The sequence below is a fragment of the Rhododendron vialii genome, chromosome 10a, assembly GCF_030253575.1.
Source record: "Rhododendron vialii isolate Sample 1 chromosome 10a, ASM3025357v1".
NCBI lineage: Eukaryota > Viridiplantae > Streptophyta > Magnoliopsida > Ericales > Ericaceae > Rhododendron > Rhododendron vialii.
This window is the reverse complement of record NC_080566.1, coordinates 501,279-519,130: the sequence shown is the minus strand read 5'-3', so window position 1 is coordinate 519,130 and position 17,852 is coordinate 501,279. Positions and strand designations below refer to the sequence as shown.

Genomic DNA, 17,852 nt, shown 5'->3' with positions numbered 1-17,852 from the left:
ATTATACATATGATTTGTAAAAAGCAATTAGTGACTTTTTTTCTTCTTCAAGCTTTGAAATCATGCGAGATTGGAATGATAATTCAACAGATAGGATTAGCTTTTTTCAAAGAGGGCCCTGCTGTTGTCTCCAAGATGGGACGCACAACTCATAAGCTATGCAATCATCAACATACACATACATAGCCACTCCCACAATTCTCATCATTACCAACACATTCACATTGGCCAATTCTCTCTTCGCCTAAAAAAAATGAGAAAGAAGCCAGGAAGGAGTCTTCACTCTCAAACCATATATTAAAGTCAGGATTACACCCAACTCGACTAGTTTTTGGGTTTTTAAATTGATGATTAAGCAAACCTTCAGAGTCTTGTAATCGATATATACATACATATATATATATATATCAAGAAGTTTTACGCTTGCAATGGGAGTCAAACTTGCGAATTTTGAAGTAATAAGCTCCTTACTTAATATCATGTTCCCACTCGACGGATTCCCCGGCGTTTTGTAACTCTCACCCCTTAAGAGAGAGAGAGAGAGAGAGAGAGAGGGGGTAAAAGGAAAGCAGAACTTGAAGGTTGATGTATCTTAGGGAAGGAGTATCATTCAACCCTGTGCAAGAGGGAGTATATCATTCCTTAAGAGAGCGTTATCATGTGCCTTGACCACTCCACAGGCTATTCTATTCTTTTCTCTTTTATTTATATTGCTGAATTTGGTCGTTGAATAGTATTTAGAATTATTATTCTATCAGAAAATTCCTATTGCATATATTTTCTCCAACAATAGTGACCAGAGCTAGCTAGCTGCATGGATTTTGCATGCAATGGAAGCCAAATTCCTTCAATTCTTCCTTACAAAACTGTTTCGTAAACCTCGTCACGATCGAGTACTAGTTATAAATGAACAAAATTGGGGAAATCAGTCCAGTCCTGTCGTTGCTTTTTTATTGCTAATTAAAAATTCAAAACAAAGCAACTTGGCATTATATATACTAGTTGTCTCCCCATTTTACAACTAGGAGAGAGAAAATTTAACACGGAAAAATAAAGAGAGAATAAATTATATATACCGACGTTGAAAGCATTTATTTTCTCCAAATCTATAATTATATTACACTACGTCGTTATGTTTTATTAATCGGGACCACTATTCAATTACATTATCCTCTTCCCGAAAAATAATTAAAAAGTCGTGGCATCTTATCTCTACATGCATATGCGTGTGCGTAACATTATTAGTTTATACTCGTACCAGTATTTCAACGCGCAATTGAAAATGGGCAACCAATCTAGTGGAGTAGTAAAGAAATAATGGGGCGGGGGGGGCATCTTTGTCATCGGAGTGATTCAAGGATGGAACTTCCTTCCTTCCTTTAATTCCTGTCATTTTCTCCAGCCGTTTATTCGTTCATTGTCCACTCACAAACTTACACATGCAGCTTTTCTTTCATTTTTTTACTACTTTACTACTATGTTTTTTCTGTCGACCACAATTTCACGTTTGTGCTTGTTTTCTTCGAAACCCTCTCTCTCTCTCTCTCTCTCTCTCTCTCCTGTATTTTTTTTCTTCATTTTTTGAATTATATCGGAACACGTATCTTACGATACATTAACAAAACTAATTTATAATAAAATAATAGTTATGCCTAATTACAATATAAAAATTTGTCGTCTATATGTAAAAAGTGTTTTATTTTATATATTTTGAAGGAAGGTAAGAGGGTAACTTTACCTACCAACTCACCTAGGCAATTGCTGACTAGGGAGAGGTAGAGTGAACCCTTTAAACACACACACAAATCCAAACTCTCGATGTGGGAGCCAGCTCAATTGACACATGCCTAAGAGCCTCGCCGCAGATCGCAGCACAACGACAGGCGTGCCCAAGGAGCCTGCACCAGAAGTCGGACACCACCACAACGGGTAGGCACGACTTAGTTTTTTTGAGGGAGGACAAGAGTGGTTTTATTTTATATATGAACAATAGGTTATAAGGATGAAAAATTCCAACTCTCCCGAATAAGGTCTATCACATTGAGGCTTTCTAGTTCCCAGGTCAACGGAAGAGAAGAAGAGCCTTATTTGATTTGTGCATAGGATACAATCTGAATCGGGATACGCAAATATATCGTAGGATACGTACTGAGTGAGATAAGTTTTATTTTTTGAAGGAGACAATGCAAATCGTAGGCCTCATAGGACACCCATGAACCCAGACGAAAGGAATTGGGAGTAGTTTCATCATTTTGTACAAAATAAACTTCGAAATGTCTGAATTACCCGTAATGATTGAGCATCAACTAAAACGACTATGTATCGGAGAGACGGACCAATAAGTAACGAGAGCCGGCCGACAGACATGCAATTATCTATCACAGTGATATATCACGATAGATATAAGGGTATCTTTGGTTATATATATATATATATATATATATATATATATATATATATATATATCTGTACGTATTGAGTGATGTTTAAAACCTAGGCACGAACAGGGGTATCAGAAACTGGCATTCAGGCCCCAATTAAGGACCCACTAAATACAGTATCTCCAAACAGGATCCGGGGGCTATGCTACCCAGAGGGGGCAGCAGCCCCAATCCACACTCTCAAAACGACGTCGTTTTGAGGGTAAACTGCCGGAGAGGAACACAACAGCAACGTTTGGCAACGTTTTGGTGGGAAAAAAATTCCTTACCTTCTGTTTGCAATTCTATGAAGCAGAAACGTGATTATGAGAGCTTTAAAGACAAAATTTGATTATGTCTCTTTAGAAAAATATGATCAAAATAGTAAGATCTTCACACCGGTTCAAACGGATTAAAAATTGGAGTACTTAATTTTTTAACAATATTTTTTAATATATAAACCGTCTAAAAAAATTAAGTGCTCAAATTTTCATTCCGTTTAAATCGGTGTAAAGATCTTGTTATTCTGATCATATAACAAGATCTTTACACCGATTTAAACGGAATGAAAATTTGAGCACTTAATTTTTTTAGACCGTTTATATATTAAAAAATATGGTTAAAAAAATAAAGTATTCCAATTTTTAATCTGTTTGAACGGGTGTAAAGATCTTATTATTTTGATCATATTATTCTAAAGAGACATAATCAAATTTTGTCTTTAAATCTCTCATAATCACGTTTCTACCTCATAAAATTACAAACAGAAGGTAATAAATTTTTTTGCCACCGAAACGTTGCCGTTCTGTCACTGCTCCAGCAATTTACCCTCAAAACAATGTCGTTTTGAGGGTGTGGGTTGGGGCTGCTGCTGCCCCTCTGGGTAGCAGAGCCCCCGGATCCCTCCAAACAGGAAGAACATAGGAGGAGTATATTGAAAATCTGAAATCGCAGCTTTAATTTCTAATCATGCATGCATATATAGGTCCATCCATCACGGATATACAGTTGCTTAAACTTTCCTAGGAGTAGGAGTATTTTTAAGACATTATCTTAAATTATAGTTTTAGGTTTTGCTGTAGATTATAAATTTTGAATGTCAGTAGAGAAGATAAAGCATGCTTACAGTTGCCGTTAATTTGTGCTTAACTTGCTTATTGCCAAAAGTGGAAAATCAGTTTTTAGAACATTTAATAAGAATCTAAAAGAAGATTTGAAAATTAGCTTCCGTAGAATCAGATTTCAGAACCTTTTTTAGCTACTCGTAATTCCTAGATTCCCAAAATAAGTTGATAAGATTTTTTTACACATTCTCACAAATGCTTTATCAAAGATGCTACATGCACAACGGTTGTGCAAAACATCAAACACAATCAATCTCCATCCGTTCATTGTTGTAATAAATGGTTAAGATTCGTTCAAACTTTTCCTTGGAAGAGTTAAACTTTTCCTTTGAAGAGTTTTTTTAAAATCTAGAGCGTCCAAACATATCTGAACGGTCAAAATTGGTTACACAACACACACAAACAGTTGTGTGAGTATCATTTCCATTGCTTTATAGAAGCTAAAATTTAAAAATATGCTCCTAGTTTTTCGTAAACACACCCTACAGATAGAAATATACGAGACAATTAGGCCTGTTAAGATATCATTGTTTGTTGTCTATTCACGTAATTTGTATTGGAACATGTAGATGCGCTATTGTGAAAAATCAGTCAACAAACAAGAAATATGCAACCAAACGGATTGTGATTTTCTTGTCTATTTGTATGTAATCTATTCTAGATACAAACACATAAATAGATTATACAATTCACTAATTAATGATGACAAACAGGCTCTCAATCAAGGCAGGCAAGTGAACTCCAAACTTAAATTTTTTAATTTGAATCTCAATATTACCTTCTTCTCACTCCAATAATAGCTCAGTACAATGTGTTTTGCTCACTAAATAGGTTATCAACATCCGATCAACTTGTATCGAGTTTTTCCAAGCCTCAAATTTTAAAAAGTGAGTGTTTAGATGACGTTTTTGGGCTCGGAACGGTGTCCGTTTCATGGGCACATCAGCATGGTCCTAGTTCTGTTTTAACTCCCATGCCGCACTAAAAAAAGAAAAAAAGAAAAAAAAAACTCACCATTGAAATCTTCACAACTATCCGACACAAATTTGCTTTCTAAAGTAAAAACGAGTTCTTTACTAACAGTTGTCACTCACAAGAAGAAAAAAGTTTCCCAAACCTTCCACCAAATAAAGCTTTGAGAAGTGTTTTTAACGAAATTGATGAGAAGCACAAGTTTTAATACTACTACTAGTAACAAGGTTGTTCCTTTTTCAATCAATCAACGAGACAGATTACAGGTTCCACTTGGTACAGTTTTATATACGTTTGTGGCCGCGCACAGCCCTGCTTCATGGATCCCAAGGTCTCAAAACAGGGGATGTTTATGCCTGAATTCTTGAGCCACCTGAATCCAAACACCACCTCCAACATGGCTGAGACCAACAACAGCAACTCCCCATCAGCAGAAATCAAGGATCTCCAAATCGTAATTTCCGAAAAACAAGAATCCGACTCCACCAAGAAGCAGCTGGCCCCCAAAAGAACCTCAAACAAAGACAGGCATACAAAAGTGGAAGGCAGGGGAAGAAGAATAAGGATGCCCGCCCTCTGCGCCGCCAGAATCTTCCAGTTGACCAGAGAATTGGGTCACAAATCCGACGGAGAGACCATCCAGTGGCTTCTACAGCAGGCCGAGCCGTCGATTGTCGCCGCCACCGGATCCGGGACAATCCCGGCCTCGGCTTTAGCGGCGGCCGGCGGCTCTGTTTCCCACCACGGGACCTCAATTTCGGCTGGCTTGCATCAAAGAATCGAGGAATTAGGTGGGCAGGGTAATAGCAGACCCAATTGGTCGATAGTTGGACCTCATTTGGCCACAGCAGGGGTATGGCCCCCAGCTGCTGTTAGTGGTTTTGGGTTTCAGCCATCGTCTGGTCCATCAACGGGGACTTTAGGAAGTGAGGGACTGAATTATCTGCAGAAAATTGGGGTTTCTGGGTTTGAATTGCCAGTTAGTAATATGGGTTCTATGAGTTTCACATCGATTTTGGGTGGTAGTGGAAGTGGGCAGCAGCAGGTGCCTGGGTTGGAGCTTGGGCTATCACAAGAGGGGCATATTGGGGTTTTGAACCCCCATGCTTTAAGCCAGATTTACCAGCAGATGGGGCAGGCTAGAATGCAACGTCAACAGCAAAATCAGCATCATCAGGAACCATCTTCTAAGGATGATTCTCAAGGGTCAGGACAGTAAATTTGGGGTCATGATAGTTTATTCAGTTTGGGAGGAAAACATGAGAAGAAACTACTTAGCAGCTTTTGAGATCAGATGGGGACTTGTATTTGGTGTGTATGGTTTGATAGCTGGGGATTTCAAAGGGACTGGCTTTGCATTGCCCCATCTTTATTTGTATTCATAGCTTCATCCATGTCTCCAACTACAGGTGCTTCTTGGTCTTCTGTTCTTGTTTAGGATATTCACACATACATTATGCATACTACTAATTTGGTCTATAGAATAGAGATTTTCTGGTAATATTGATACCATTAGAGTGTTGCTTGTGGTCTGGAATGTGCAGGTGGATCTGTGCAGGGCCAAATAGCTTGGATTTGGGCTTAAACTTCTTGTTTGTTTTTTGAAGGTGTGTTTTTTCTTTGCTAAGTAAAAAAAGGCTAGGAAGGGGCAACCAGACCCTCCTTGGAGTGACTATATCAGTTCCTTACCCGTGATGAAATGTTCTACCGGGGAGGATAGAGTAAGGTGTTTTTTTATCATCTTGTTCCTTATAGGTTCAGATGGTGTGCTGAGCAGCTTGTTTGTGGAAAACTGAAAATGAACATAGAGTACTATAGTCCTATACTCCTCTTACTGCAATTTGAGTGCATCCTTTTATGTAAGTACTACTCAAATATACTACTGGTAACATATTTCAGCCATTTGTTTCTTTCTTGAGTTTGAATCTTAAAACCCTAGCCTTTTGAGACTGTAGCCCTTGCTTTGAAGTAGTATAATTTTAAGACTGGGAGTTAATCTCAAGGATCTTGAAACTTGCTTTGCATGCAAGTACTTCTCAAATATATTACTGTAACAAATTTCAGTCATTAATTTGTTTCTTTCTTGAGTTTGAATCTTAAATCTTAAATACCCTAGCCTTTTGAGACTGTGTAGCCCTTGCTTTGTAGTAAGACTGGAAGTTAATCTCAAGGATCTTGAAGCTTTTTTCATACTTGTGTAGTTCCCTCAACAATAGTAGCATGTCGTTTTGATATCCTATAATGGCGGTAATATCGTCTTAGAATTCTCTTTACCGTCGAGAGACGTTGAATTTCTTTCCTCTTTGTTTCGAAACAACATATTGCTTTCTATTTTTGTGAGTTAACGGTTCAATGTTTCTGCAATTGCTTCAGCGAAATCTCAAATCTTTGCGTAGAGCTTACTTGTTGAAAGAAATTTCCATGAGGGCGACCCTGTGTCTTTAGGCTTAAGGTTTGCGGAGTTGAGTTCAAAGAAAGCCAACACCTTTGTGCTTATCCTCTTTGTGAAACAGATAAAAATGCCTGCAGAGAGTAGGTTATTTCAATTGCTAACTCATATAGCAGATGTGGTACGAGAAGAAATAGAAATTGTTCTCCATGGACAGAATCCTATGAGATCATATTTTGCTGGAGCTTATGTGGTAATGACTTTATAGTACTATACCCATTGCTTTCATTCATAACCAACATTTAGGCCACCCCACCAGTCTTTATTGATTCCTCTACTCAGCTGTTCCTCTATTTAGAGAGGTATACTCTCTTCTTTCTGTTTCTCAGCAGCCTCCTTCAGCTCCTGCTTCCTCTCTTCTGGAATGGCTTGTTGGTTGAAGATAAAGGTGGTCAAAAAATCCTTAAAAGAAGAAGAAGAAGAAGAAGAAGAAGAGCCTAACTGAGGGGCTTGATCGGTGTTTCTTTAGGAATGGTTCAGTCATGGGTTGCAAAATGTTTTAAGCCATTAGAACCGGTTTGACAACTGAGGGCATTGATAAATCTTGACTGGACACTAATTAAATCATACTCCTACTAGTTTTGTGGTTTTACTAACTTGGAACTGATTTATGCTGCTTTTAGCTCTCCTACCGTGGAAAAATGTTCTGTGAAGGAATTTCTCTCTCTCAAAACCCTGAAGGATCAACTGACCACCTTCGTTGCTAGTCATTTGTAGTGTTTTTACTAGGGTCCAATTTCAACAGTCCTATAGTAGCAATACTTTAGTTCGTTCTTTTCCTTTAGGGGAAAAAGTGGTCTTGTGAAACAAGTCATTTTCCTTTCACAATCAGACATAATCATATGGTTTGAATTCTTCCTCACGTTATTTGACTCTCTAATGTGGCGTAGTCTTTTTTCTTTTTGGCTAAGGCAGGCTCCCCTTGAGCGTGATCATACGGAAACCATCCGCCCTGAAATGTCCGGATTTGAGCTATAGTTGACTTAGTCAGGGAGAAAATATTTTTTCCTACGATGCCGTGGGACCCGTCACCGTGACTACACCAAAATGCAAGTGGACATGAGACTCCCACAATCCGACCATCTGGTCTTAAGTCGACTCGAACTCAAGATCAGCAGAAGGGGAGGGTTTTAACCTGGCTGAGGCAGCCACGTGAACTCAGGACCGTTGTCTCTTCACATTCGTCCTTAATTTTAGTTCGTCGTCCAAGTTGGTAAATGGTCGGTTGTTCGTCCTAAGTCACCTTCACAAATTCTGTTTTTATACAATAATACAACAGATAGTACCAAAAGAGTAGGAATTCAATGCCACAACCACTACTTAATTCGTGATGAGCGAAATTACTCTTGCCGATTAAAAAGAAGCAGATAAAACAACCACTACTACTTAGTTTCTGCTTCTTTTTTATTTTGTATTTTGTTCTTTTATTGACTGAAGCGTCACGGAAATGGAGATGAGATCACGTCTGGTCAAGCAGAGGAATATAGCCTTGTTTTTGCTTTTGATAACCAGATGTCCGAGTCCGCTTGTGCATACCTCGACTAATTACGTAGTCCTAAAATTAACAACTGGACAAACCCTCTAGTGACCCTCAAGATTTGGAATATTTGGCCTCTGGAAAATTCGAACATCCTACGTAACGAAAGACAAACACACTTATTGATTTCTCATACACACTTAGACCAAAAGAATATAAGCTTTGTTGTTGGTATCTTTCCAAAAGAAAGGCCAGAAAATGGAAAGAAAGAAAGAAAACACAACAGTACAGAGGAAGGCAACAACAGAGAACTAATAGCCTAGTTTGTGAAAAAATTTCAGTAGTTCGGAAGTAACATCACGTGATGATCTGGACCACTCCACAACCACGTATTCTCATGTATGAACTCCACATACATAAGTTGTTCTGAACGGTGCTCCGAGACTATTGAATAATTACTCGCCTAGTTTTTGGTATCTTCCAAAAGGAGAACCAGAAAATGGAAAGAAAGGAATATGAAAGGAGAGCAGAAAATGGTTTCAACAGAGGGGCATGAAATGACCAATCTCAAGATTTGAATAACAGATGCAACAGGATATGCGGAGTACGAGTTTTGTCATTATCGAATGGTGACATGAATTGGGTGAGTCTCATTGAATGGTTGTGGCCCCTTGGGACCGATCAGTGTGATTCATCATGCATCATTAATAAATACAGAGTAGCAAGGAGGGAACTGGTTGAAGGGTCAATTCTATCTTGTTTCGGTTTGCTGGTAACGTGCATGGTGATGGTGTACTCCCTCCAAGAGAGAGAGAGAGAGAGAGAGATGCTGCTCTATGTCAAAACAAAATAAAAGAGCATCGTGTGTACTATTATCACCGAGCGCATGAATTTTATACAGAGGGAATAATCCAAATGCAAAAGTAGTTTAGAATTTGGAGAAACTAAAGCAAAACACATCCCATTTTTTTAGGGGTTAAGTAAAAGTCGTAAAGGACCAAAATACTACAGTAAATTGTAATTCGAAATGCTAAATGAGGAAAACAAACATTGCACTAAAGTTTAGAGGTGCCATGGGACGGCTCATCCACTCCCCTCTGCGGCCTCTGACTATGTTATAGGAGTAATTAACTAATACTATAATGGAGTTGAAGTAATTGATGGAGTTTTTTTTTAATCATTTTCCGAGCTTTTTGTATCACCGATTACTGAATTGTGCACCTTATTAGTACTGGAGAAAATAGAATGCAAGATGTCTTCCTATGGTTTAGAAGATAAGGTAATGTAAAATAAATGAAAAAAGAAGTACAAAAACAAAATTTGCATACTACAAATCAGATGATTTGAAAATTAAACTAAAAGATTGCAGTATAATACTTGATGGGCAAATTTTCATAGTCAGCCCTCTAATTTTACGGTTGTCTCAATTTCATCCACCTAGTTTCATTTGTCTCAATTTCGTCCCTGTAGTTTGTTTTACGTTCTAAATTGGTAAAATCGTTAACACCGTTAACAAAACTAACGAAAAAAATATGATTAAAAAATTAAATACTCCAATTTTCAATCCGGTTGAACCGGTGCGAAGAACTTATTTTTTTGATCATTTTATCTTAGATGGTTGTAATGAATTTTTGGCTCTAAGGCCTTTAAACAAGCACCTGAAGACTCCTTATTTAGTTTCAGGGCTCTCTTAGGGTGCTAATTGAAAGGTCTTAGAGCCAAAAATCCATTATGACTATTTAACATAAAATGATCAGAAAAATAAGATCTTCGTACCGGTTCAACCGGATTGAAAATTGGAGCACTTAATTTTTTAATCATATTTTTTCCGTTAGTTTCATTAACGGCGTTAACGATTTTACCAATTTGGAACATAAAACAAACTACAGGGATGAAATTGAGACAATTGAAACTAGAGAGACAAAATTGAGACAACCGTAAAACTAGAGGGACGACTATGAAAATTTGCCCATATTTTATTTTATGCTATATATATATAAAGTAGGTGGTATAAGAAATTCTGAAAGTCGAACATAACCCATTAAACAAGACAAGATAGATTTGTTAATTTGTTGTCTTGGAATGGGCTGGAATTAGGCCCGTTTGTGCCTGGATCTAGTTTGAGTGACCAGAGCCCTATATTGCTCTTGTGGATCCAAACGGCCATGGGCAAAACAAAACTGCAGTTAAAAAACACACAATAATATGTGCATTCATTGGCATCGTTCCCACTGAGTTAGCATCGGTCGGGTTCTGTGGGAAGCATCGTCGCTCGTGGAACTATGGTGACAGTTGGACATCAGCAAGTAGCATGCGCGGCTCTGACACCAAACCGGTCTAATCAATTTATCGCTGGACTTGACTCATTCATTTGATTTAGATGCGTAATCTATATCCCTGTGTAATAGGTCTTTGTATCAGTTGTATTAGTTGAACTTGGTAGGTTGTAATCATCATATTTCCTCATTAATGAATTTTTAACATGTTCCACAAAAAAATAAAAATGGTCAGTCAAGTAAATTCAAACACGTCCATATTTTCTCACAAGCTAAACACCTTGAGACCTGAATCCAAGACCATTTTGGTTAAAACATACAGTGATAGATATTGCACACCTCGATTAATTATGGAGGGCCTATTTCACTGCCCACTTGCAGGGAGTCCAATTAAAATCGAAACAATTGTTCCGTATAGACTGACTTCAAAAGAATTGATAGCACCTATGAGGTTTCGAAATTGAGACGTTACAAGAGAGCAAACTCCTAAGTCCAAGCCAACCCCTTCGGATTTTCTCTTTTTTCTTGTACGAATGTTGATTATGCGAACAGATAGAATATCGTGTCATAGAAAAAGTTATTCACAAGATATTTAACGGCTTATGTAATGATAAACATATTATTTTGATAAACAAAATTAGCGCGTATAACACGATTCAAGAAATACAGCAAACAAACAGTCTTACGTCAAATTGTTGCAAAGAAGTTACTAAATCTTACTGGAGTAGTATTATTTAAAATTGTGCCATAATATTGGAAATTAAAATAGTGCGCCTTTCAATGGGCCACCTATATGATACGGTGTCACTTGATGGCTTTTGCTCCATCCATCATTGTTTGATTAACTTGTTAATTACTGTAGTATTTTACTCTAACAGAAATGTCAACTTTAATTAACGTATGTGGAGTTGTCGAGGTGATAGGATATTTTTCATCCAGCATGACTGTTCTAAATATTCAAACTCAAATATTATGTGGGTTTTTTGAATTATTTTGTACTTGTTAATCTCCCTCCCTTACCTTATACAAAAGATTGAATGACTAGCTTTAAGCACATCCTAACCACTCTTTACAAATCTAATTTAGTAATTAGTTTTCAGGTTTACAACATTATCTACATTCAAAGATACAATCCTTGCTCCAACATGTCAGTTATATATACGTCATATTCCTTTTCATATAGAAGTAATTTGTTTGGAACGTTAAAGTCAAGCTAGGGTTGGAAAATCCGAAACATGCACCCATTAAAATGAAGGAAATTAATTTTTGCATTCTCTTAATTGATGCATTCTCTATTTTTGTCTTTTAGCGGGTGTATTTACGTAATAGTCTCTGCATGTATACATTTTTTACAAATTTCAAGGATTGTTTTGTAAATTCATCTACTAAAAGACAGAAAAAAGAGTGTGTGCATCAATTAGGAAAGTGTAGAAATCAATTTCGTAAAATGAAATCCAAACTTTAGTACCATTTGGTTTAAAAAGTGTACAGAAGTTGATCATAAGTTCTCCATTCTTCGAATATTGAAGAAAACTAAAACATATGTTCTATATATGTTATTACGAGAGAGAGAGAGAGGTTGGTTTGGTTTTGTTTGGGCTTGTAAGAAGCAAAAACGATGATTTGTTTTACAACTCATATGTCCGGACTAGCTCTTTATGTATTGGTAAAAATTATAAAAAGCTTTTTATTTTGTTGGGGAGGGGAAAATGATGGATACAAGTTCATTTCCTTTCACTGTGTCGTTTGGGTAAGGTTAATCATGTAAAAAACTAACACACATTTGTTTTGTTTCCGCTAAGGTTATTATTTTTAAGTTCTTATTTTCGCATTACGAGACATATTATTCTCTCATAATACATCACATTTAATTAAAAATAAGTACTTATTTTAGTTAATGAAAACGCACTTAGCCAGAAACATATTTTTATAACAAAGGTCTTATTTTCTTCTCAATTTCTGAACCAATAAAATAGCTTCTTCAATTTTTATTTTCAAATTATTTTCATCCTTCTCAAACCAAAATACTCTTAATATAGCAGGGTAACTGGCGTTGAGATTTTCAGGGCCAGAGCAAACCTCTAATATGGGGCTCTTACCGAACACGAATATTTTTTTTGCCAATATTATATACATCAGCGGGAGTTAGTAGAAAAAGTTAGTAGGTTAGTTTATGTAGAATTCAGAAGTTATTCATAGTCCTGAACTCACAAACCGTTCACAATAGGATTCAAACCATGGTCTCTCACGAAAGAGAGCCGGGAGTTACCAACAAGGTACAAGGCCATTGGTGCGAAACACGAATTTAAAAAGGTATCAAAGTTGACTCAAAAAGTTTACTTCTCCAATAAAGGGGGAAAATTTGGCTGGAAGGCAAAACAAAAAGTTATGATATTATAAAATTGTAGAATAGTCAAACAGAACTTTATTATTGCTGTGAGAGTAAAACAGAAAGTAACACTTGCAGGGGCAAGGGAAGGCTCTCGCAGAGCCACTTCTCGTCTGCAAACACTTGCAACTCATTAGTATTAGTAGGTGTTTGAGAGCCTATTTTTTGATTTTTGATTTTTAATTTTTTGATTTTTTGGTTAGAGAAGTCTGAGCAATGACCGATGAATTTTAAACATACGTGGCATCAACAAATTTCGATCTTCTGAGCAATAATCGATGAATTTTCAACATATGTGGCATCAACAAATTTCGATCTCGCGCCAATCAAAAAATAAAATAAAATATTTTAAATTTAGTCCACAAATTATCAAGAAGGGTTGTATGAATTAGTCTGAAATGCATGCGAGCTGGCACGGGATTACCCAAAAAAAGAAGATATTTAGTTACTATCGAATTTGACAGTTGATGTAGTTCATGGGAATGGGAATTATAAGTCCTCAATTAATGAGTTAGATCAGCGGGGGTTAGTGGGATGTTAGTAGGTTAGTCCATAAAAAGTTTCAAAAATTATCTATAACCCTGAATCCTAGATGCCCACAACAGGGCTCGAATCCTGACATCCCACATGAGAAAGATCGGGAGATGCCAATTGGGTTAGAGCCCATTCGCGGAGATTGAATCTATCAATTACTCCACCTTGCAACTTTGACAGGAGCTTGTTTTGATAGTACATGATTGATAGGTGCGTGAGGCCAAGTGTGCGATTCAGGAAACTTGCCCTTCATTGAAGATATACTCAAATCTTCTCTAACACTTTTCTTTAAAATAAAGTAGTATCTAATTATAAATAAATAATTATTAGATATAAAGCACCACAGTCACCATCACAATATTGCATCACATTCCACACCACCCCTTTGTCAACTTGGGGAGTCCGTCCCTGTATTGGTCGAATATTTATAATTGGACCCCACGTCTTTCTCCATTAGTTAGCCCACCAATTTTAAGGAGGAGGAATATCTATCTCCGTTCACACTTCATCTTCCAAGTATCCTACTAAAACCTTACTTTATTCTTCAGAATCTAAACCCTTTTTGTTAATAATTTTGGATATTACACATGTGGGACGTATGTGTTGTACAGCTCATGAAGCATGCTGTATACAAATATGTATAGATGATTCCAGGAAAAAAAGGCTGATTTGTACGTATATGAACTATAATGCAATGCGGATCAAAAAAAAAAAAAAAAACTATAATGCAATAGCCAAATAATTCTTCGAACCGGCTTGAGCGTACCTCAATTGATCTCTAGGGGTCCAATCTTATTACCCACTAACAAGCTAGGGCCCAATTAAAATTGGAGCAAAGTCTGATATAAACTGGTTCGATAAGAATTGATAATACCTAAGAAATTTCGATCTAAGACCTAAAAACGACTCAACTTCCTAGTCTCGTGACTTGAAATTAAGCCAAGCTTTTGTGGAATTAGTAAATTAACGTCGTCTTCACCTCCCTATATACACCTTCTCCTTAGTTAGAAAGAAAGACTAGCCACTTTGCACCTCAATAAGTAGTTTGATTTTATACTTGAACAATGTATTACCTTCCACCTCATCGTTGATTCGTTATTTACCGACAAACTACCCGTTGTGAATTTGAATATGCCATAGATCTATTCCTATTTAGTTTGGCAGAGGCATAAATAAAGGAATTTACGACATCTGAAAAAAGCAATGTTGACTTTATCGTAATATGCGTTTGGTCTGCTCAAGTATCTTTGATGGTGTAAGAGTTGATCAGAGTGTAGTAGTGCTCGTACGTGAACGGCACCGATCTATCTAGCTTTTATTTAATTTGGTGGGCTTGTGGGTGACGGATGACTCTTTCATGAGTAGAGGTTACTTCAAAAAGATGTGCTAGTGAACTTGGCTCTTTTAACGGGGTGATACTGGCTGAACAAGCTACGGCGGTTTGAAACTTCCCTCCCCTGAAGGAGTGTACTGTTCTCCCCCACCCAAAGTTTTAGTTTAGCCAAAACAAAAACAAAAAAGTGCACGAGCATGCATGACAACTGTGCAGAGTGGAAGTCGCCACGTTTATGGGTTATTTATCACTCTTATACCAATCAATTATGCTACCGTATATGGATATGGATAAGGTAAAGTCTAAAGACTTGGTCTTGGCTCAAAAACTGCCAATCACAGATCGACCTTACCCACTTGCAAACACTTTTAGATCGAGTATGATTCAATCATTTTGGGTGCTAATCAAAAACCAGTTTCCGTAGTTAATTTTCTACAACTTTCCCGATTAAGGGTAGGCCAAATTGATTTCCCTATCTTCTTTTTTATACTAATAATAATAATAATTATGCATGCTATAACTTGTCATGCATATGTGTGCAAACCAACCGAGCTTTCTATTGTTCGAGCTCGCTTTGATTACTAAACGAGCCTTAAACTTGAGCTGAAATTGCTTGCGAGTAGCTCGGTTCGTTCACGCTCACTTGATCTCATTTGCATATAGAACAAAAGAAAAAAGTCATGTTAGTAATTTACCATTGCAATTAGTACAAATAGATACATTCTATTGCCAATTGATTTTATATTGGTATAAGGAATCTAATATAGTATCGGTGATAGTCAATAAATTTTAGATTGATATTCTCCTAGAAATCTAATATATATATATATATAACACTTGTATGCTTGTGATCTTGTTGCTTGACTAATTACTAAGTTAAAGTATATATAATTTGAATTCATGGAGTAGTGTCAATAATAGTAACTTCTTATAGATAATTCTTGCAAAAGTAAAGCTAATTAAAAGGACAATGTGCTATTGCAACTTTGCTGTCCATATTTCTATTTCAGTGCAAACTATATATGAAAAGATCCAAGCAAAGTTAATTAAAAGGACAATGTGCTCTTGCAACTTTGCCGTGCATATTTCTATTTCGGTGCAAACTATATATGAAAAGATCCAAGCAATTGTTTGGAAGTTGGGGCTCAGCTTCTTGCTCTTGAATAAGAAAACTTATCTAGCTCAATAATTAAGGTGATAACAATAATGTCAATTAACTAACAGTCATATTTTTGTATAATAAACCACTACTAAATTGCTCCTATAGTTTGCCAAGTTATTTTAGTTTTTCATATAAAAAACAAACGAATACACCTTATACATATTGTTATATATGATCGTTACATACACGCACACAATTTACGAGTATAAACAGTAAATAATCAACACAGAGATATACGTGGTTTCCCAAAGCCAAGTATGTCCACGGGAGCAAGAGTGGCTACTGTTCTTTATTATCATAGTATGAATTAAGGTTTACAACATAGAGTATTTATAACTACTCTATTCTAACCTTAATCGAATTTGGCCTGTATCCCAAAAATACCCTTGTACGATACCGTACCATATCGCGGGGGGCCACACCCCCCAAATTATGGAACGCTTGGGCCGAAATCTACTTTCTCTGGATCGTCGGCGATAGGCCAAATGCCGTCGTTATGCTCCGGCATCTAGTCTTCTTTCTAGAATTCATTAATATCTTTTCATACATAACATAGGAGCCATAGTTTTAGCACATATTTATTTAATTTATTAAGGCTCATTACCCATAGCCATTTAAATAAGAATCCGGTTTCTAGAAACAGATGGTAGAAGCAATCCGTGCAGATAGGGTCGTTGAAAAGATTTTTAATGTTCCATTTTTTGACAAATTATTACTGATAAAATGTCAATATTTGGACCAACAAGATCATTACAGTTATATTAATACAAAAATAAAGTACAATAAAAACAACCAAAAAAACAAAACAAAATACTAAGAAAAGTTGCGTGGAACTAGACGCCGAAGCTAGACCCATCAATCACATTTGTGAAGGTGAGTGGAGTGGCCAAGATCCGCAACCAACTTCAGTTTGTTTCTGCCGCAGACTGAAGGACGATAAAATATCAAATTATTAGCAAGAATTTTTTACAAATCTAAATCACTGTTTGAACGGTCAACATGAAAACTCTTTCCATAAGTCCAAATTCGACGACAGAGAAATCTAGGAGCCGTCAATAATATTTCCTGAAAGGATGTTACTAATGTCAAAATTGTGATTTATAGTAAAACTTTTGTAACATGTGCAAGGTATAAAACTTTTATGCAATATACATTTTTAAAAAAAAAACAATTTTGACATTATGATTTTTTTTTTTTTCAGAAATCAGTTGGTTTAAATAAGGTGGGCACGAGGAGAAATTTTTCAGTGTCGGGTGGGTACCACATCACTCGGCTGATATCAAAGACGGAACCACATTGGGGCATATGGGGGCCACGGCCCCTGCGTGGTTTCGGGATTTTTTTTTTCAAATTTTAATTTTAATATTAGTTATTTTTTAGTTTGTTAAGAACATCTGGATATTGTATTTTGCATTGTGTGTTGTTTAGACATTTAAATGCCTGAAGAATGTGTTTGTTTTAGGTCCCAAAACCAAAATTTTCTCACTGCACACGGTCTCCCATAAGTTTTTCCTTCAATCATTAATCTCATTTCTCTTTCTATCTCTCTGCTCATTATCCAAAAAAACTCTCGCAAACCTTAACCAAACAAACTATTAAACTCGTGAACCTTAAAATTTCAAAATCTTGATGTTCATAGTTCGGCCTCGGTATTTACGAAATCCTGGTTCTGTCCCTGGCTGATATGGTGCCTGAGCGGGCACATCTGAGCCGTTC

General features: G+C 36.7%; 1 protein-coding gene across 1 annotated transcript; it reads left to right on the top strand.

Annotated features, from left to right (window-relative positions):
- The first annotated feature begins 4,604 nt into the window (after window positions 1–4,604).
- On the top strand, window positions 4,605–6,418 carry LOC131304071 (transcription factor TCP20-like). The gene is made up of 2 exons (XM_058331171.1): window positions 4,605–5,925; window positions 6,061–6,418. The coding sequence occupies exon 1, from the start codon at window positions 4,836–4,838 to the stop codon at window positions 5,733–5,735; it is 900 nt and encodes a 299-aa protein (XP_058187154.1). The 5' UTR covers window positions 4,605–4,835; the 3' UTR covers window positions 5,736–5,925; window positions 6,061–6,418.
- The last annotated feature ends 11,434 nt before the right edge of the window (window positions 6,419–17,852 follow it).

Bases quoted from the DNA above. Each gene is read 5' to 3' on its own strand.
- LOC131304071 (XM_058331171.1), top strand. From the start codon at position 4,836: ATGGATCCCAAGGTCTCAAAACAGGGGATGTTTATGCCTGAATTCTTG.